The 21,858-nt window shown below is 43.2% G+C and overlaps 2 protein-coding genes across 2 annotated transcripts in view; both read right to left on the bottom strand.

The window, feature by feature from the left end:
* Znf470 (zinc finger protein 470) overlaps nucleotides 1-2,957 on the bottom strand; it is a 15,256-nt gene extending 12,299 nt beyond the window's left edge. Inside the window, exon 1 of the mRNA XM_019206476.2 lies at nucleotides 2,874-2,957. Coding sequence (XP_019062021.1) covers nucleotides 2,874-2,957 — 84 coding nt within the window. The remainder of the gene's footprint in view (nucleotides 1-2,873) is intronic.
* On the bottom strand, nucleotides 863-21,858 carry Zfp28 (ZFP28 zinc finger protein). Its single transcript, XM_010616880.3, has 7 exons — nucleotides 21,732-21,858; nucleotides 16,385-16,511; nucleotides 16,163-16,258; nucleotides 13,795-13,958; nucleotides 13,343-13,457; nucleotides 12,954-13,049; nucleotides 863-6,093 (listed from the first exon to the last, which is right to left on the bottom strand). Exons 1-7 carry the CDS (start codon nucleotides 21,738-21,740, stop codon nucleotides 4,388-4,390), a joined length of 2,313 nt encoding a protein of 770 aa, XP_010615182.1. The 5' UTR covers nucleotides 21,741-21,858; the 3' UTR covers nucleotides 863-4,387.

Raw genomic sequence — 21,858 nt, 5'->3', positions numbered from 1 at the left:
GCAACCTGGGTCCGACCACTGCAGGGGTTTGTGGCCTCTGTGGACCTGGGTAAGAATCCCCCACAAGCCCTCTCTGCACTAACACAACTCACTAGAACCCCGCTGTGGAAATGTCCTGTGGTTTTAGTTGGACCCACTAGAGTGCCCAGTCTTGCTGCCAGTAATCAGCGTGAGACTTCAGTGCCAAACCACGAAGTGTGTGTGCGTGTGTGCATGCGGGCGCGGAACCTGGGCCTCGCACATGCCACACACAAGCACTGCCACTGAGACGCGCAACCTCCCTCCCCACCATGGAGCATTTTTAATTAATATACCTCAGTGCGTTTTCAACTCTGAGGGTCAGTAGGGGGGAAATATCACAAAACAGAACACTTCCGAGTTCTGAGCGCATTTGGACCACTCTGCTCCTTTCTCACAGTTGGCTGCTGCTCTGTAACTCAGCCACTGCAAATCCTGTTCCCTACAGGTACCAGGTACCCTTTCCAGAGCAGTCCCTTCCACAAGGAGCCTCAGTGCCCAAAAGAGGGAGCCCTGGGACTTTCATGAGAGGCAGAAGGGCTGCGGAGTCCTCAAGGGATCTGGAAAAGGGTGAGTGAGGGCCATAGACAAAAAATGATCTGACAAGGGCTGGGAGTTCAGCTCAGTGGTTCCGCTGCCTGCTTCACACGTGCAATGCAGGACCCCAGTTCAATCCAAGAAAGAAAGGAAAGAAGGAAAGAAAGAAAGGAAAGAAAGAAAGGAAAGAAAGAAAGAAAGAAAGAAAGAAAGAAAGAAAGAAAGAAAGAAAGAAAGAAAGAAAGAAAGAAAGAGAAGAAAGAGAGAAAGAAAGAGAGAAAAAGAAAAAAGCTGACCCAATCTTGTGAATCCTTGGTTTCTCCCAATCCTTATATATTATGGAAAATAATTAACTCAAACATATTCTGAAAAATGTTCTCTCAATTTTCAATGGCTTAACTGGTAAAGGCTTAACTGGTAAATATTTCTGGGTGAAATGAATCTACCTTTCTGTGTTTCACACCACAGGTTAATTTCCAACTTTCTGTTTACCGAGTAAGCAATACTGTTGAGGGACAACTGAGTTTTCAGTCACAAGGGCAGTGTGGAAAGTGGGTTGCGAGTGGGGTTTCTAAGGGGGGGGTCAAAGTTTTCTGAGAAATCATCCCTGCTGGGGGTGCAGCAAGCACCACAGCTCAGACACAGCGACTGCAGCTCCACGGCTAGAACCAGTAAGAGATACTCCCAACAATCACAAAGACCCTGGAACCTTTCATATCAACTATCCAATTTCATTACTAACACGGGGACAGCATTCGCTGACACCCATAGTTTTTCTAGGTGCCATCCGCCGATGAGACACAATGGACTTAGGATCCTGCTGTACCAGGGACCGCCTGCCCTTGAATAAAACGGCGTAGGAGCTTCTCTCTCTTGAACTAGCTGGCTCAACAATCTTCACTACCCTGCTTTTCTACAGCCTGACAATCACCCTCTAGTATCAACTTTCGTATTGGTTTGCTTTCTTTGGTTGAGAACAAAAGAGCTTAACTTTAATTTAAAATTAGAAATTAAGCACCAGAACTGAGAAAACCAGGATGTGACAAAGCAGGAATCATTTCAAAGGATCCCAGTGACAGATACAGAAATCTTATGTGGCTACCAAAAGATGCCTCAATTCAAACTATGTGCAGACCTGGAGTGATAGTCCAGGTATCAAGCAGCTAGTACAATGAGGGCTCCAGCCAGTCACAGTGAATATGGACTAAACATAAACATCTGTCTGGCAGGGGATTTAGCTCAGTGGTGCTGCCACCTGCCTTGCAAGTGCAAGGTCCTGAGTTCAATCTCCAGCACCCCCCATCCGCACCACAAAACACCATTACGTCTCTACTGGTTCATGAAGCTGAATATTAGTCCTGCTTCTACCCCTGTGTCTCCAATCAACACAAAAAATGAAAAATCTGGTTGGCTTAACTGGAGCCATGTGTGGCTGACAGCTCACCAGAATGCACAGTAAAGAAAAGTCCCCATAACAAGCAAAAAAAAAACCAAAAAAAAGCATGTGGGTTAAAGACAAAAACATTCCAATGTATACCCTGAATGTGCACACACACAAACATTCAGATTACATTTTACACATATGGTTCTGCAAATGTCATATTTCACTTAACGTAACACGGACAGTCCTCTGCAGAAGTGTACACAATGCTCAACCTGTTTCTGAAAACTGTGCAATACAGCACTAAATAACCATAATTTAGGCAATCTGCTTGGCAGGACACAGAACTATTTGTCATGATTTTTTAAATTCTGCAGTAAACATTACATACACCTCTTTATTCCAGTGGGATAAAATTCCTAGATCTGGAGTAATGATGACAGGTCGTGCCAGGTCAGTCTTCAAGAGAGGAAGGAGACAGATTGACACTAAACAAGGACCTGGTCTCTCTCGTGACACCAGGGCTGGCTATTACACACATTTTAGACTTTAATCCATCTAAGGGCCAAGGAATTTTGTTTTCATTTGTATTTTTTTTTTTGTCTTGACACGAGGCCGAGAAATTCAGAGTTCATGTACTTGAATGCTTCAGCAGTGTGTGACTTCTCTTTCTGTCGGCTTTGTCGATTTTCCTACACTGCTCTGTAGGAGGAACACTGTTCCTAACTGGCATATTTTATGGGCTGCATACGTTTTCTATCAGTTGACTTTTACATGTTTTTGGTGACTGGTTTTAAATTGTTGTGTAGGCCAACTTGTTTTATGCCTTTGTGGCTTCTAGGACCACATGTCCTACTTTGAAAGGCATCCCCTTACCTGTCTGCCTGTGCTTCTTACAACTGGAGGTGTGAATTAAACACAGTTGTCTCACCGTTACCTGTAAGGCATAAATGTGCTTCTTCCACTGGAGATGTGGACAGCCAATTATCAAAATATCGTTTCCCCAGTAACGAAATACCATCATGGCATTACAAACCTCATATGGAAAAAAAATTATTTCAAAAGTATTTTTGTTATTCTTGCCTCATTTCCATGTTTCAGAAAAAAACACCAAAGTAAACATATCTTACTGGGACTGTTTTCCAATCATAATTAACAAACACTTCAATACTGATTACTTAGCCTAAAAATCATTTCTCCCTTTATTGACATTGATACTTTTTAATTTCATTTTTCATATGTTACTTTTAGTCTGTTTTCTTGTGTGTAAGAGCTGTATCACCTCTGTGTAGTTTCCTCTACTCTATAGAGGAGCGGCTGGCAAATGTTCTGCTGAACAGTAACCGTCTGGGGCTCTGCAGGCCACAGTCTGTTACAGGTGCTCAACTCTGCTGCTGTGGTAAAAAGTGTGGCTGTGGTCAATAAAACTGTTACAAAACCAGCAGCAGACAGGATGCGGCTCATGAGCTGCAGTTTCTCAGGAAACCCTAGTGCAGGACTGGCTTCTGTGAAGGCACCGGCAGCTGGTGGTCAAGCCACGTGGTCTTTGTGAACGATTCAACTTTGCTGTCATAGCCCGAAAGCAGCCACAGACAGTAGGCAAATGAGTTGGGTGGCTGCCTGCCAATGAAACTATTTACAGACACTGAAATTTAAATTTCACAACGTTATATTAGAGATATTCTTTTCATTTTTAACCACTTGAAAATTTTTAAATTTTGATATAATGGGCCATAAAAAGTTCAGTGGTACTCTGACCACGAGTTACAGCTTGCTAACTCTGCTTTAGCTGTTTGCCCCAGCGTCCCTGAAAGTGAAACAGTATTCCCAGCTTCGAATGGACGAGTCCTGCTGTGTTCTCATTCTCAGGTAATGGCGGTAGTTTTAACTTTATGCATATAAATCTTTTTCTGGTTGATTTAGCCCACTTTTCCAGTTGGCCTACTCACATTCCATGGTGTGTAACCATGTCATCCAAGGCCACAGTCAAGTTGAATGTTTCCACCGTACACTCAAGTAGGCTGAATGAAAGGCCACGATACAACTTGGCACGAGGGAATCGAGTTTCAAATGAACACAGGAAAAACCTCACTGCCTCAAGTGCTCCATTCCTGATCTAAAATCCAATTTCTCCTAGCCTTGTCCTACTGCATCACTTTTTATTAGAGCTGACTGTGGTAACTTTTCAATGTTCAAAAATAATGTTTTTTTAAAAAAAACTAAGTTTGGTGGATACTTAGTATGACCAGGCACTGTGCTAGGCACATGCTATGCATTAACCACGTGACAGGATCACAATATGAGCTTTATGTGAGTGAATTACATTTCTGCTTTTTAAAACAATCAGTCTGACTGTAACGTGAAGAGCAAATTTGTCAGGGACCGAAACAGAAGAGCAGAGAGACGAGTCTGTAAGTGACTGGCGCGTATGCAGATGGCAGTGTCTTGGGACTATGACGAGGGCAGGGGGGAAGGGTTCCAGAGGAACTTGGGGAACAGCTGCACAGGACTTGATGCTGAAGACAAGGAGGGGCGAGTGGATGCCTCTCCAGAGTGGACTCGCTGGTGGTGGGCAAAGTGTGCAGCCTGCTTGAAGACTCTCCTGCTCTTCTTGTAGTCACAGGCTCGCTCTCCAGTGTGCACTCTCTTGTGTTGGTTGAGGTGTCCAATCTGGATAAAGGTTTTCCTGCACTCCTTACACTCATACGGCTTCTTCCCCGAATGAATCCTCTGATGCACACTCAGGGACTGGCGGTGGCTGAAGGCTTTGCCACATGCACCACACTCATAAGGTTTTTCTCCAGTGTGGCTCCTGCGGTGGCAAATGAGGGACGACTTTGTCTTGAAGGCCTTCCCACACTCAATGCACTCGTAAGGCCTCTGGCCGGTGTGCAGTCTCTGGTGCTGGGTGCACGACGAGTTGTCGCCGAAGGCCTTCCCACACTCCACGCACTTGTAGGGCTTCTCTCCGGTGTGAACCCTCTGGTGCTGGATGAGGTGCGTGGTCTGGCTGAAGGCCTTGCCACACTCCTTGCACTCGTACGGCTTCTCACCTGTGTGAGTCTTCTGGTGCTGGGCGAGGTGGGCCTTCTGGGTGAAGGCTTTGCTGCAGACCTTGCACTCATAGGGCTTCTCGCCCGTGTGGATCCTCTGGTGAGTGGCAAGCTGGGAGCTGATGCTAAAGGCCTTCCCACACTGCCTGCACTCAAAGGGCTTCTCGCCCGTGTGGATCCTCAGGTGACTCGCGAGGTGTATGTTCTGCCGGAACGCTTTCCCGCACTCTTTACACTGAAAAGGCTTCTCCCCAGAATGCACTCTTTGGTGCTGCGTGAGTGAGGCATGATGGCTGAAGGCTTTCCTGCAAACGTCACACTCGTACGGTTTCTCTCCAGTGTGAATCCTCTGATGGACGGTAAGGGAAGAGCCGTACCTAAAGGATTTGCGGCACACATCGCACTTGTAAGGTTTCTCTCCGGTGTGAATCCTCCTGTGCTGATTAAGCCCTATGTGATCGCTGAACGCCTTCCCACAGTCGACACAGTCAAAGGGCTTCTCCCCCGTGTGGTAGTATCTCCAGTGACGGACGAGGGACGTGTTCTGTATGAAGGCTTTTCCACACTCCACACACTCATAGGGCTTCTTGCCCGTGTGACACCTCTGATGCCGGGCGAAGGAGGAGCCGTCACTGAAGGCCTTTCCGCACTCGTTACATTTGTAGGGCTTCTCTCCGGTGTGAATCCTCTGATGGACAGTAAGGGATGAGCTCTGGGTAAAAGTTTTCTTACATTCATTGCATTTGAAAAGCTTTTTTCCCGCATAGATTCCTGTCTGTTTTATTAATACTGAGGGTTTTCTCAAACTTTTACCTGAAACGCCATTATGAACTCTTTCTTCCGAATCGTCCAAAGGGAACCATCTTCCAGATGTGTTATACACATGCTCTCTCCCCTGTGGGGGACCTCTGTTATGGGAAGCAGCTTCTTGCCTGAGTTGTATTTCTTGATCAGCTAGCTTCCTTGCAAACACACTCTCAGAATCCCAACAGCCTTGGAAAGTGGAACAGTCAAGGTTAGCGTCTGCAGTCCTGTCTGCGACCATCTTGGCATATGAGCTCTGCTTCAGAAATAATTCCTGGGTCTCATGTACAGATCGCTGGCCTGAAACACACCAAGAAACAATTATGTCCTTTATCATTTGCTAAACAAAGGAATATGGTAAAAGGAAAGTTGGGAACTAATTCACTAATGGCTAAACTAAGCAACATAAATTCTGCAGCTCTAAGAGCTATTCATTTAAATATTCATTCTACAATGTATACAAGAAAACTGAGCTCGTATTGGAAATTGAAAACAGTTAACTTTATGTGGAATCGGTCCCATATCCGGAATGGAAGGAGAGAGGCTGAGGTGTTCATTGCCTTCACCTTCTCACCCCCACCACGCTGTGGGCCCACAGGAGACCTGCAAGGTGTGCGCTCTGCCGGACACTTCCCCACATTCCTCACGCAGAAAAGGCTTCTCCCCGGAGTGCACTCCCGGATGTTACAGCATTGACAACATGGAACGCCGGGCCATCACGTCAAAAGAGTTGTTCGAAAGGGCACACCAGTGCACACTACACCCCTCCTATTCTAGGACGTCCACGAGGGTTACCTGAAAGCCCAGATGCCCGTCTACTGCCAGAAAATGGTGTCTTCATTAGCAACATTTTATGGGTGCATTTGGACAGAAGCTAATGGCCAGTCAATTGCTCAAGCTCAGTATTCACACAAAATCATTTTTGCATTTTCCTCTTTGCTTCTATAAAGCTTGAAAAAATCTTCACTTCTTCTCTAAACATTTCTTAATAAGACCCTGAAATTCTATTCTTTTCTTTTTAAAAATTTTTACTGGTACACGTTTGCAATTCATAATAATGACGTTCATCTCAGGGAACTGGTACATACTGGTGAGCCAATATTTTAACTTCCTGCCTGCTCCTCTTCCTCCCTCCCCAGACCCCTTCCCATCTCCACAAAGTCTACTCTGTTCTCCAGCTTTACTGATGAAGCAGATTATATATATGACGAATAAATGTATATATTCAAGGTGTTTTGATACATACAATATGCAGTAATTACCACAATGAAGCTATTTAATATATCCATCACCTTACGTAGTTAAAATTTTGTGTTGTGTGTGATAACAATACTTCAGATTCGCCTAGCAAATTCCAACTACACATTATCATCATCAACTGTAGCCACTGTGCTACACCCTGGGTCTCCAGAACTGCTCCATCATAGAACTTAAACTCTGTACCCTTTGTCCCACATCTTTCACCCAGGCCGACTCCAGGTAATCACTCTAAACTCTATTTCAGAGTTTGGCTTCTCTTAGCTCCCACCTATTTAAGTGCCATCATGCAGTATTTGTCTGCTTATTTCACTTAGCATAGTACCCTCTAAGTCCATGCATGCTGCATAGACCCTCAACCTAAACAAGATTTCATCGTAGACTTTCTTCCTTTTAAGGCTGAAGAATATTCTTATATCCACATATGCAGAGGCCATATTATCTTAATCCATTCGTCTTTGACAGACCCTTGGATTCTTTCCACATCTTAGCTACTGTGAACAGCACTGCACTGAACCTGGGAGCACCGACAGCTCCTCAAGGTGGTCTTTTCCTTTCTCTCGGATATAGCCTAGCGGTGGAATGCCTGATCATTTGGTAGTTCTAGTTCTAGCTTTCCGAGGAGACTTCGTATTGTTCTCACTAATAGCTATAGTCATTTACATTCCCACCAACAGTGTGCAAAGGTTTCCATTTCTCCCACCTTTACCCACATTTCAGTTTTCACTTTTTAACAATAGCTATCCTAACAGGTACGAGGTGATATCTATTACACTGTGAGTTGATTTCTCTCTCTCAATTGGTCATGCTAAGCTTCTCTGCATATGCTGTTGGCCATTTCATGCCCTCTTTGGAAAATGTCTGCCTAGGCCCTTCACCATTTCTCAGTTGGGTTATTCGGGTTTTGCTCTTGTATAAGTTGCTCACATATTTTGGACAGTGATCCTTTATTGGATACATGGTTTGCAAATACTTTCTCCCACTTCGTAGCTGCCATTTTGTTTTGTTGATTGTTTCTTTTGCTGTGCAGACTTTTTTTCCTTTCATATAATTCTATGTTTATTTTTGCCTTTGTTGCCTGTGCTTTTATCATATCCAGAAAATCACTGCCAAGAACAATATCACATACCTTTTCTCCTATTTTTTTTCCAAAGTCTAAAAATTTATTGCCAGAACAGCAAACTTCATAAAGACACCTTTAAAGTACACAGAAAATGACAAGCAAAATAAGCAGAAAACTTTGACCAAAGAAAAGCAAAGATTACTGCTATCATGCACATATAGCCAAATTAATACCAGACCAAACAACTGCATTAAAGAATATGTGGGTTATACAATCCATGCTTTTTCACCTAAAGGAAACACGCCAAAATACTTGAGTTTGGGTCAGGGTTTTTGGCAGGTGTATGGATAATTTTCTCCTAAGGCAGAAAATGGAAATATTAGATGAAAAACAGATAACTTAAATATCAGACTGTTTTCTTCTATTTTTAAACTTTTTTTAATGACTCTGTGACTTAAAGTTAAGTCTTTAATCCATGTTCAGTTGATTTTTACATACTCTACTAAAACTTTCTTCCTGTATGTAGACATTCACTTTCCCAAGACTAAACACAGAAGACATTATACTTTACCTACTAGGTGTTCTTGGTGTCTTTGTCAAAGATTGCTTTACCTTCTATGTGTGGGTTTATTTCTGGGATTTCTATTCTATCTCACTGAATATCTCACAGAATATCATGAGATATTCTATCTCATATCTCTATGTCTTATGCAAGTATCATTCTGTTTTAACTACTATAGTTTTGAAATATCTTAAATCAGAAAGAGTGATGTCTTCAGGCTATCTTGGTCAAGACTGCTTTAGTTATTTGGGATCTTTTATAATTCCACATAGACTTTAGGGCTGGTTGCCCCCACCCCTTTTTTTGGTACCAGGGATTGAACTCGGGTCCTTGCGCTTGTGAGGCAGGTGCCAGAACCACTGAGCTAAATCCCCAGCCCTGGCTATTTTTATTTTCTGTAAGCAATGCCATTGGGATTTTGATGAGAGCCATACCGAATCTGTAGATTACTTTGGGTAGTATTTGTACTTTTTCAATATTAATTCCACCGCCCCATAAACCTGGAACATATTTCCATTTATTTGTGTTAATATCTTTAATTTTTTATCAATAATTTATAGTTGTTAGTGCACAAATCTTTTACTTCCTTGGTTAAATTTGTTCCTAATTATTTTATTTTTACAACCAAGTATTTTCATTTTAATCATTATTATAAATGGCAGTTTTTTAAGTTCTTTTTCAGATAGTTCATGTTAGTATAACAGAAATGCACCCCATTTTTGCATGTTGGTTTTGTATCCTACATCTTTGCTGAATTCAATTATTAGGCCTAGCACTGTGTGTGTGTGTACTGTCTTTTAGGTTTAACACCTATAAGACCATATCACCTGCAAACATAGGCAATTTGTCTTTTTTTCACTTGGAATGTTTGTATTTCTTTTTCTTATCTACTGTTCCAGCTAGGATTTCCAGTAGTATGCAGAATAGAAGAGGTAAAAGTAGGAATCCTTGTCTTATTCCTGATCTTAAAGAAAAAGCTTCCAACTGTTCACCAGTCAGTATGATGTTAGCTGTGCATCTTTCAAATAGGTCTTTGGTTTGCTGAGGTACATTACTTCCATACTTAAATTGTTGAGATTTTATTATAAAAGAATGTTGAATTTTGTTAAATGCTTTTCCTTTATCTACTGAGAAACTTTAGTTTCTCTTTTTTGAAGAGATTATTTTTATAATAATATTGAACACTAATATTTAACTATTTGCCATAATAACAAGTATTTGTTTAATCTCAGATTATATGCTTACAGGGAAGAGTGACTGTGCCCAAAGCCTTTTCATAAAGTCATTTAGCAGGTACTGGAATTTTACACACACAGAGCTATATCTGGTTTCTAGGGAGGTGATGCAGTACATCAAATGTTTACAAAAAGATGTTCTTTTATGAAAGATGTTTTTAAAAATAGAAGTCTTTTATAGTATCTAAAGACTGACAGCTTTCTGCCTTAAATCCTAACAAAGGATGTCGACTTTTAGAACTTCCACTCAAAACCACACTGAAGGCTATCATCAGAACAATTAGAAATAGCAATAAAAGTCATCCAAATTAGGGAAGAAGTAAAACTATCTCTATTACAGGTAACACGATGCTATACAGGGAAATCATGAGAAATCTACAAACAAGTACTAAAGCTGATTCATAAACTCAGAAAAATGAATTCAAGATCAGTGTACCAAAGTTAGTTCTTTTTCCATATCATATGCATTAATGACTCAAAAAAGGAAATTATGAAAACAATTTCATGAAAAATAGCATTAAGAGAATTAGAATAATTAGGAATAAATTTAACCATGGAGGTGTTGAAGACTACAAAACAGGACTGAATGAAACAAGAAGATTGAAATGCATGGAAAGATGCCTTATGTCTTTCTGCAGGAGGACATGATAATGATAAAATGATCATTATCCTAAAGTAATATACAGATTCAGTGCAATCTCCACAAATCCCAATAGTCTTTTGTGCAGAAATGGAAAAGCTAACCCTAAAACAATCAGAAAAACAGTGTAGTTAAGGGACTACACTTCCTCTCTTTAAAACCTACTACCAATTAAGCATTCATAGCAGTGAGGTCTGGCATAAAGGCAGACACAAATCAGTGGGACAGAACTGGAGCTCAGACATAAACCCAAACATTAGGCCAACTGGTGTCTTAAGAAATTATTTTTATATTTTGTTTTTATTGTTTAGTTCAATAATTTTATCAGGAAAAACCCAACATGAAAATGTCCCTCTCAGCCAATTTTTAAGTACACAAGACAGATACTGACTAGAGAAACAATGTGGTGTATAGCAGATTTCCAGAACTTTATTCATCTTGCTTATCCGAATCTCTATGCCCATACATTAGCAACTCCCCATTTCCTCCTCCCCAGCCATTACCAATCCCCTCTCCACTACGCATTTGAGTCTGATTACCTGAGATACTACATTATGAGTGAATCATGTGACGTTTCCCTGTGTCTGGATGTAGCATAGTGTCCGCCAGCTTTACCCGTATCGTCACATACTGCATAATTTCCTCTGTATGTCCAGCTGAGTAACCCTGCATCGCATGTACTTACTGAATTTCCCTTAACCATTCACCCGTCGGTGGACACTCAGATTTGTCTCCACATCTTTGCCATTATCAACACTGCTGCTATGAATATAAGAGAGCAACATTTCTTCAAGATCCCGATTTCAGCTCTTCTGGACAACGTAGCAGCGAGACTTGAACCACCAGTGGCACACGCCTGACTCCCATCGAATGGCATGGCACAGTCGTCATGCATGTGCCTGCCACTGGTGGTAATGGTAAGAGCCACCTGACAGGATAGTCACGCATGCATCACCAGTGGTTCAAGACACCCAGCAGCAAGACATGAATCATGGCGTCTTCATGAACATGTTAAATAAAGCACAGTACAGCCATATGTTGAAGTACTACTACACAGCGATTCAAAAAATGAAACAGAACATATAGGAAGTTTTCTAAGGACACAAAGAAAGGAACTATCATAAGTGTACAAAAACTTTTAAATTATAGCTATCATAATTTTAAAAGACCTAATTAAAATACAAATTCTTATTACCCTGAAAAATAGTTTGAGACAATTCATCAAATATGTTTCAATATAAAAATCATGGGACTGTTAATAAAATATTTAATACATAAATACTGAAGGGTGCAAATGAGGGACGTTTTACCGAAAGAGAAAAACAAAATTCAACCTCTTTCATAATGAAATAATTATTTTTGGCTACATAATCTTTCACTAAATAATGAGCAGAAATTGGCATATAAATAAGAATGCTTTCAAGAAACAATTAAACCTGCACTTCTACTCCTTGCTAACTCACTGAGAACAGCCGATCTGAGAGCAGAACCGTTGCTCATAAACGGACACAGCAAGCCCTACAACGAGCTGATTTCATTGGCATGAAGAAACCTGCCCCAGTATATTTAATACCAAGCAAGAGGAAGTCAGCTGAGCTATGAGACAGTGACATGGAAGGTACACGAAAACATCTACATGTATGACTGAAAACACGTTATAATTCCTACTGTGTGCAAAGTATGTATTCACTGTACTTTATGACCTCTCAAAGAGTCACATGTTGCCATGTTGCTAGTTTTCTATTTTTTTCTAATAAGTGATAGAATTACATTTCTATAAACCCCTGTTTTCAAAGGAAATTGGAAAGAAGTAGAGACTTTCTACCTCTGTCTTCTCTCGATGACTTCTGCCCCTCCTGTGCCACTGAAACCTGGGAGCCACGGGGAGTCACATCACCTCTGTCTGTACAGCCCTAGTGAAAAATCTGCAGCTCCACCATGCAAGTCACCCATGCACATCTCATCCCCTGCGCCACAGCAATTCTTCGTGTTTGCACGTGTGTGTGCATCTTCTCTTTCTCCAACTGCCTGCTCCACCAAGCCAGTGGCTCACTGCCTAACCTTCACCCGTGCTTCTCACAGGACTGGCTGCAGGATGAAAGGAGTGGCCGTTTAACCACCAAAGAGCGACCTTCGGAAGATGCTCAGGAATGCATCGGGATCAGGAAAAGTCACTTACACTGAGTGGTTACCTACATCTCAGCAGGCAAGAAAGAAAGCAACACCACAGAGAAGAGTGTTAGAGAGAAGGGGCAGAGGAGGAAAGAGCAGTTATGAAATCCCAGAGTCTGGTTTTATCTCCAGACCCAGAAGACTTGGTCCAGCTGCCAAGTGTCCACTCTTGGACCACAAAAGCTAAGCTGTCCCCTGCGGTGGCTTCACCACACCACTGTGAACACTCACCTGGGAGAAAGCCTGCCGCCAGCTCTCTCTGCACGACCCAGCGCTCCTGCCCCGACTCCAGGAAAGCCACTAAATCTGGCTTAGAAACACAGTGACCTGCACAGGTGAAAGACAGAGGATCTGGTTCACTCCTGGTGTTCTAAAATCAAGGAGCTGGTCCCTGGTTTTGAAAGAAAAGCGTTAACGCAGGGAGAATTAGGAGAACAGATGAGGAGGAGCTCTCAAAGACACAGAATGACATCAACTTTGAACCCCAACAAGGCCATGCTCTCGTCTTAGGAATCAGGAGCAAAACTTCAGGAAACCCTTCTCCCTTCTTCACACTCACATCTGAGGTCTGAAAATGGGTCCTGAAGGCAGACATGCATCTGGGAGAGGGGCATCCTTACCTAGGGCCCCCAGGCCACCACGGCTCTCCCATAGCACAGTCTTACAGAAACTCTTCTGCACTGGCTCCAGCTGCGAGGCGAAGTCTACAGCCACATTCGCGATGGTCACCATGCCCTGACAGGAGCAAACATGTTCTCGATCAGCTCTCCCTCGGGAACCCGCACGGCCCGAAGCAGGTCACAGTGACTGCACTTGCTATATCATACATGCTCCAGAAAAACAGGAGAAACGTGAGATCCTGCTCAAAATCTCATATTCACTAGTCAAACATTTCTTAAACAGGCTTGTGATCCATTCCAACTCCCCACCTGGCCCCTACATGGACCAAGGCTGCGTAAATCTTTCTTCTAGTTCCACATCTGTCCACAGGAAATACTGTATCCAGGTGGAAATTCTCCACCGCTCGTGGGGCTACTGTATTTCTCTCGCCTGAGGTTACTGCCTGACTCACTGGCTGTGTCTCGAACAGAGAATCATAATTCCAGCTCTCCCCCAGCAGAGAGTACTCCAGGCTGTAGTTTGTATGCCTCTCTGCTCCCGCTGCCCCGGACAACTTCTCCTCAAGTGAGTCCTTCTTTGGAGGTAACTCCTTGGTCTCACACACAGCTTTCCAATCTAGAAGATAATAAGAAAGCAAACATTTCACTTATTATGTGTTACTAGGATGAAAACTTATAAAATGCAACCAGGTGAGTTAAAACCTTCAAAAGAGACACGTCATTTTGGAAGCTTTTGACATGATCAGCAATGTTCCAGAATTTATACGGCTACAGTCCTAAGGACACAGCATGTTTGCTCAACTGAATGTTGAGCAAGTAGCACACATTATGTTTTTCACAAAAGACTGGAAAAAAATTAAAAGATAAAAGAGCTCAAAAGGTTCAAATCTGAGATAGGGTGTTGCTAATGTAAACAAAAAGGAAGCAGCAGCTATAAAGAAGAATGCAGGCTGGGTGTACTCCGGAAGGCTAAGGCAGGAGGACTGCTGCTTCAAACCCAGCCTGGCAGCTCAGTGAGACGCCGCAAAATTCAAGGAAAAGAAGAGGAAGGAGGAGGAGGGAGAGCGGGCAGAGGCTGGGGTGGGAGAGGAGGAAGGAAGAAGAACAACCACAACTGGGTATGCAGAAGACAGGAAGTTAAATCACCAGTACCACCAAAAAAAGAAAAAGAAAGAAAGAAAGAAAAGGGCTATATGAGCCCTATTTCAGCTTTATTCAAATAGAACTCCTTCTGATCCTTTCTGTTTATTTGGCCTCCTTGCTATGACAATGCTAACTCATAAAAGAACACATGATAGCCTTAAAAAATGCAAGTCTTCACAAAAATATCATCCTTGTCCCCTGTGCTCAATGCCCTCCACGGACTGTCGACCTGTAGCAGAGCAACCTGTCCAGCTCTGTTGGTGGGAACTCCTGTCAAGCACGACTTGAACCAGGAGGTCTTAGTCACCATTTCCTGTTACAGTGAAGCCTCCCAGGACTCTGGGAATTCTGAGTCCTTGCCCCACTCTGCTGTGGTTCCAGAAATAACATTGTGCTTGGGCTCTCGGGCTGTATTCCCACACAGCAGACAGCACCGCAGCATCTTTAAAAATGTTCCACTGAGTCCGGACCACTGCTCTTTACTTGTGAGGGCCATTCACCCCGCTGCATGCTGCCTACTGCAGTAAGAAGTCCACTTGCACCCAAATCTACGGCATTCCAGCCTAAACCCACCTCCTAACTTACCTTTTTCTTCTAATTCTAAGGCTTCTGTTCAAGACTCTGGCCTCGCTTCGCTGGCTTAAAATTGTGAATGACTTTTCTTCTTCCCTGTGGGTCCCTGTCTTCTCTTTCCTTCACAGAACAGCAGCTTCTAACATACTTCAGTGATGCAAAGATCTGTGTCATCTCCCCTGGGAGAGAGCTGGGTCTTTAATGCATATGCTCATCTGGCCACTAGCACCTGAAGGCCTTACTGAAGTCTCGACTCATAAAGACAGGAAAAACTACATCGTACACACCTGCATCTACAGCAATACAACCCACAGCAGCTACATCTTGGAAGTGGCCTGTATGTCCACCAACAGATGAATGGATGGAGTGCACAGTGGAGTACTACTCAGCCACGAAGAAAGAGAAACTGAGTCATTTACAGGAAAGTGGACGTGCCTTAAGACTATGTTAAAGGACACACAAGCTTGAATGTCACATGATTTCTCTTATCTGAGAAACACAAAATATACAGAGCAAAATAAAAGATAGTAGGAAATAGGGAGACAGAGATCTTTTGCTAATAGGAAGGGGACCAAGAGAAGGAAAGAGGGGAGGAAAGGAGAAGGGGATAAGAAAATGAGGGTGTGTTATGTGCTGAACCAACCCCCCACAATGGACACAATCATTACGTACTGCAAACATGTGCTAATAAAAAGAGTCTGAAAAGAAATTACATCAGAATAAGCAAGAGAGATGTTTGTAAAAGAACAGAGATTACATAATTGTGAGAGATAAAGGGCAGCAGGGGCTGGAGCACAGGAAAGCAAGGGCCTCAGAGGGGAGCCGTGTTAGAAAGCACAGGGAAGGCTGAGGCAGGAGGATCGCTGTGAGTTCGAGACCAGCCTGGGCTACATAGTGAGTTCCAGGTCAGGCTCAATTACATAGTGAGACCCTGTCTCAAAAACCAAAAACAAAAACAAAAAACAAAACAAGAAAGCAAGGGGAGACAAGCTGGGGCCTTGGCTTCCCAGGCCACGCCAGGCTCAGGAGCCGTCTGTTGACAACATCGCCCATCAGAGGCAGCCGGGTTGGCAGCAGCTCTACCCTCTCTGTGCCCACACTCACCAGGGTACTGGCTTCCTGTCCGCTTTCTTCTCGCCACCCAAGGATCTTGTCCTTGCTCCAATGAGGAGATCATATCAGGTTTAGAAGCACAGAGGCCTGGACACATAAGAAGACCAGACTGGTCATACTGTGGATCTGTCCACACCTAGGCAACAGTCCCCCTGGCTCGCTGGAAGAAGGCAGTGCCCTGGGCAAGAGGTCAGTGTGGGGCAGGACCCTTACCGAGCGACGCCAGGTTCCAGTAGTTCTCCAACATCACCTTCCTATACAAACTCCTCTGCGTGCTATTCAGCCATTCCCACTCCTCTTGGGAGAAATCTACAGCCACATCCCCAAATGTCACCGGGCCCTGAAATGACATAACCACATTCTTTCACAATTGGCACTCATGGCTCAAGAGCTGTTACCAAATGAACTGTGCCCCACCCTCCATTCCTAAGTTGAAGTCTTTGTTCCTTGGAGACAGGGCCTCTGAAGAGGTAAAGTTATACCAGGTCAAGTGGGTGGAACCCTCATCCAGACAGGACTGAGGAGAGCTTCAAGCAGAGGGTGAGACAGCAGAGGTGTGTGCACATGCTGTGTGAGGTCACAAGGAGAAGAGGACAATCAGCAAGCTAAAGAGGGGCCTCTGGAGAGGCCAATGCCACCGACACCTTGGTCTTGACTCCTAGCTTCCAGGACTGTGAGAAAAGAGGTTTCTGTGCTTTGACACCCAGTTGGTGGTCTATTGTGGCATCCCTACCACCTACAGCGGGGTCTAACGGTCACTTTGTCTTCGTTTCAATAAGAGATGTACAGGTAGTTATTTGGAGAGCTAGAGAATCACTGGACAGCTTGCTTCCTTGCTTGCTTTCTGTCTTGTGCTGTGGACTGGACTGAGGACCTAGCACATTAAGCACACACTCTACCCGCATCTTCCAAAAGCAGGTCTTAGGGCACAACCTCAGCATAAGAGAATGATATGGAGACCACCAAACCCTTGGGGAGCTGCAAGGCTGGGTGATGAAAGGAGAAGAAACACCCACAAAATACTCACTACCAATTCCAGTCAACCAGACTAACTTGCTCCACACTCAGCAGGAACACTAGAGCACTTTCCAGCCCGACGTGTGCCAGTAACCCACAGCAGCCTGAGCAAGACACAACCTGGGGATGAACCTCCAAAGATCAACAAAGCCAATCTCCCGGTTGGGGTCCAGGGTTTCTGTTTCACTTCTAGTGTTGACTGAATGTTCATTAAAACAAAACATAATCATATTCCTTTTTCTAAAATAAAAAGGAGTGTGCAGGATATAAAATCAACATTTAAAAAAATCAATAGCTTTTCTGTATACTAATAATGAACAATCCAAGAAAGAAATCAGAAAAACAATTCCATTTTACAAGCATCAAAAAATTACCCAGGAGCAGACTGGGGATTTAGCTCAATGGCACCGCGCCTGCCTCGCAAGCATACGGTCCCAAGTTCAATCTCTGGTACATAAAAAACAAAAAAACCCCACAAGAAATTACATAGGAGTAAACCTAATCAAGAAGGGAAAAGAATGCTACAATAAAAACTACAGATGAAGAAAGAAATTGAAGAAGACACTAGAAGATGGAAAGACCTACCACGTTCATGGACCTGCATGGCTATATTACCGAAAGTAACCTGCAGATTCAATGCAAAATACCAGTGGCATTCTTCATAGCACCAGAAAAAACAGTCCTCAAACTCATACAGAAAGATAAAAAGCAGAGAATAGCTAAGGGAATCCTAAGCAAAGAGAGCAATGAAGGCAGCATCACAATGTCCAGCTTCAAATTATACCACAAAGCCATAGTGACAAAAACAGCATGGTACTGACACAAAAATAGACACAGACCAATGGAACAGAGCACACAGAAACAAGTTCATACAACTACAGTTATCTGATTCTTGACAGAGGAGTAAAAAATATACATTGGAGAAAAGAGAGCCTCTTTAACAAATGGTGCAGAGAAAACTGGATTTCAATAAGTAGATTAAAACTAGATAATCAATTCAAAACAATCAAAGACCTATGTACAGACCATGTATAAGACCCCAAACTGTCAAGATGCTGGAAGAAAACTCAGGGGAAACACCTAAAGCCATAGGCACAGGTAAAGACTTCCTGAATAGGACTCTATGAACACCATGCAAACACAGCAAGAATCAACAAATGGGGGGCTAGGGATTTAGCTCAGTGGTTCCGCCACCTGCCTTACAAGTACAAGGTCCCGAGTTCCATCCCCAGTACCAAAAAAAAAAAAAAAAAGTTTCAACAAATGGCACTATACCAAACTAAAGTTTCTACACGTCAAGGAAAACAACCAACAGAGTGAAGAGAGAGCCTGCAGAGTAGGAAGAAATCTTTATCAGCTACTCTCCTGATAGATGATTAGTATCTACAATATATAAAGAATTCAAAAAACTTAACAGAAAAAAAGTCAAATAACCCAACTACTAAAAGGGCAAATGACCTGAATAGACACTTCTCAAAAGTACAAATGGCCAATAACTACATAAAAACATGCTCAACATCTTCAGCCTTCAGGCAAATATAAATCTAAACTACACTGAGATTTCACCTTCCCCCAGTGACAGTGGTTATCAGCAAGAATACAAACTTGAGGATGTGGGGAAAAGGAACCATCTACACTGCTCATGGGAATGTAAAGTAATACAACTATGGAAATCAGGATGGTGGTTCCTCAAAAAACTAAAAACAAAAATTCCATATGATCCAGCTATACCATTTCTTGGTATATTCTGGAAGAAATTAAAGTCAGGGTACCATAGATATGCCTGCATACATATGTTTATTAGAGCATAATTCACAATTGCCAAGATATAGAAACAGCCTAAGTGTTCATCAGCTAATGAATGGATTAAAAAAAATTTGTGGTCCATATACACAATGAAGTATCAATCAGCTGTGCAGAAGAAGGGAAATATGTCATCTGCAGGAAAACAGATGGAAACAGTGATCATTATCTAAGCAAAATAAGCCAGAGTTAGAAAGACAAGAGTCCCAGGCTTTCCCTAATATGTTTAAACTAAAAAAAGATAACATCAAAGAAGTAGAACAGAGACTGTTACTAGACAAGAGGAACAGAATAAAAGGGAGGAAGCAGAGTGTACAGAGAAGGGTAATGGGGATACAGAAAAGTTATTAAACATGATATTGATGTGAATTTTTTAAGGTGAAAGGTGTCTACCAACTGTTAAGTTAAACAACTTTGTACAAAACAGTATATATGACATTGCCAATTTTTTTATTTTTCAGAAATGTATGCAGGTGTCAGGAAATTAACTTCTATCTCTCTAGGACTGAGATGTTGAGCACATTTTTCTTTTTGTAAGAGTAGTTTCTGATGTGCTACCTTAAAATATTTCTAAGTCATGTATTAATCTTTACAGGCAGCATTTGAAGTAGATCCTATTATGTTCCTCATTCTCAGATGAGAAGGTTACACGGTGGTCAAATGCAGAGCAGCATTTGAGCCCAGAGAGCCTGGCTCCTTAGTCCACACTTGTAACTACTACACTGCTCTGCCACTATTCAGATGCATGGCTCTGACTGTGGCAGTAACACCGGATGTCCTTCCGTCCTAACTGGGAAACAAGACCCACGAGAAAACAACATGATTGTCCAATACAATTAACTGCTTCTGATGTCTAGTCTAAATCAACCTGCATAATCAATGCCACAAAACATTCTGAAATGCACAGGATCCGTTCTTATTTCTTCGCTGTGATCCAAACATGTAGATTTTCAAATGGGTTCACATTTTTTCACACTACCTCATCAGGAAAATACCACACAAGCACACAATCTGCATCTGATACTAGCATTTGACTCAGTGCCTTAACTTGGTTTCTTAACATACATATGGAATAGGAACATTAAAACCATGCAAACCAATTAAAAAAAAAAACAAAAAAAACAGCAAATCTGTCCTTACAGAAAAATTCTTTTTCTACTTTAAAATTTCAGGGAAAAAAATGAGTAAAAAGTATTACTGTAGGAAAAAATGTATCAGAAAATGTTTGGTTCAATCCAATTCTGTTAGTTTAAAAACATACTAGAAAATTATTTGATAATAATTATTTCTCTTGGTGGCCTATGTTGGGGGGAGCATCAATTCTAGCACTGCTGCTATTCCGTCCACATATGATTTGGAAGTACTCTCATCTCACCTGAGTTTAGGAAACCCTAATCCACCAGGAAAGAAAAACATCTGGGAATGAAGTCACATGAAAGAATCAGCAAAGAAGCACACTTTCGGGTTTAGGAATGATCATTCTAACACCACCACCACTGAACACTGACCACAAGAGAACTTTGTACGATATTCAAACAAACATTCACCCAACAAATATTTTCTGGATCAGGCACTGGGGCAAAACCGCCCCAAATCTCTGCATTAGAAACATGAGAATGAGATAAGAGAAAATAAGATAAATTACGTAGAGCAGCATGGTGAAAAGTGCTATGGGAAAAATAAGAGGGATTTGAGGAACTTGGAGAGGCTTTGGGGCTTTAATGCTGTGACCAGGGAAACGAGAAGGCAATTTTTCAGAAAAAAGAGAGCCACGGGGAGTGAAGCAGCGGGGGTGGGAGGGGCTCGGCAGTCACCTTGAGGCTTCCCGCCTTCTTCAGGAAGCCCCGGGAAGGTTCTGAGCAGCAAGTACCACGACCTGGAGTTTGAACATACCCTGTGGCTGCGGCACTGAGAGCACAGCGTGGGCAGGAGCGGGTGGCTACTGAAGCACAGAACCTAGAGGCCCAGGTCAGAAACGACGAGGATCCCAACAGGTGGGCCTCCTATAGTCCTGCTCACTTCCGTAACTTTTCATCCACAGACTGGGAGCTCCTCTGAAGTGGGCACTGAACCAACAGCCGAGGAACAGGCGCCACGTGCTCCCAAGGAGCAGGTCCTGCTCCTTGAGTCCCTCTGAGAAAGGGGAGGAGGTGGGGCTCAGTGAACACTGACTGGGCTGGAGGGGAGGCAGGCAAGAACCTGGGCAGCTTGAACCTATCTATTGTGGTTTCCATCTAGATGACTCCCCGCCAAATCTCACACGTCACCGCGGGGCTGGGAGCGGTGACTGGATCAGGAGTGCGGGATCCGCATTAATGGCTCAGGAGTTCAGCGCTAAAGGCGGTGTCGGAAGGTGAAGCCCGGTTGGAGGTGGGTCACGGGGCGTGGCCTGGACGTGCGCATCTCCCTCCTTCTTCCCTTGATCTTTCCCTGCTCCATACCTGCCAGGCCAGCAGCAATTCTCCTCTGCCAAGCTGCCCTGCCTTGCAGCTAGCCAACAATGGACCCCAACTGTGAGCCAAAAATAAACCTGTCCTCCTTTAAACTGCAGGTGTGTTTTGTCTCCGCGACCAGAAAGCAACTGAGACGCTATCCCTACAGCCCATCATTCACAATCTGAGGAGACGGAAACCAGCACACAGGACAGGGTTCTTAAGATGAAAACTCTTGAGAAAACACCCATCGTTAAGTACTGACAAGCAAGAGTATTTCAGAAAGGAGGGAGGAAATGCCAACTCACCTGGGGCATGACTTTAAGTTTGGCTCCCTCCGGCCTGGGGTTTCTCTCCTGGAGGGCAGCGTCCCAGGAAAGCAGCGCTGGGGGAGAGAGACCGAGCCTAAACAAGATTCCCACGGCACCAGCCTGG

Source organism: Fukomys damarensis, unplaced genomic scaffold (assembly GCF_012274545.1).
Source record: "Fukomys damarensis isolate Sample0158 unplaced genomic scaffold, DMR_v1.0_HiC HiC_scaffold_19, whole genome shotgun sequence".
In the NCBI taxonomy this organism is placed as follows: domain Eukaryota; kingdom Metazoa; phylum Chordata; class Mammalia; order Rodentia; family Bathyergidae; genus Fukomys; species Fukomys damarensis.
Note: the sequence above shows the minus strand (reverse complement) of the source record. Positions and strands in the feature narration are given on the sequence as shown.

Excerpts from the sequence above, each read along its gene's own strand:
- Zfp28 (XM_010616880.3), bottom strand. Across the intron at positions 13,959-16,162 it reads GACAGGAAGCCAGTACCCTG|ATTGGAAAGCTGTGTGTGAG; the intron begins GTGAGTGTGGGC and ends ATTATCTTCTAG. Across the intron at positions 6,094-12,953 it reads GGCGGCAGGCTTTCTCCCAG|GCCAGCGATCTGTACATGAG; the intron begins GTGAGTGTTCAC and ends GGTGTGTTTCAG.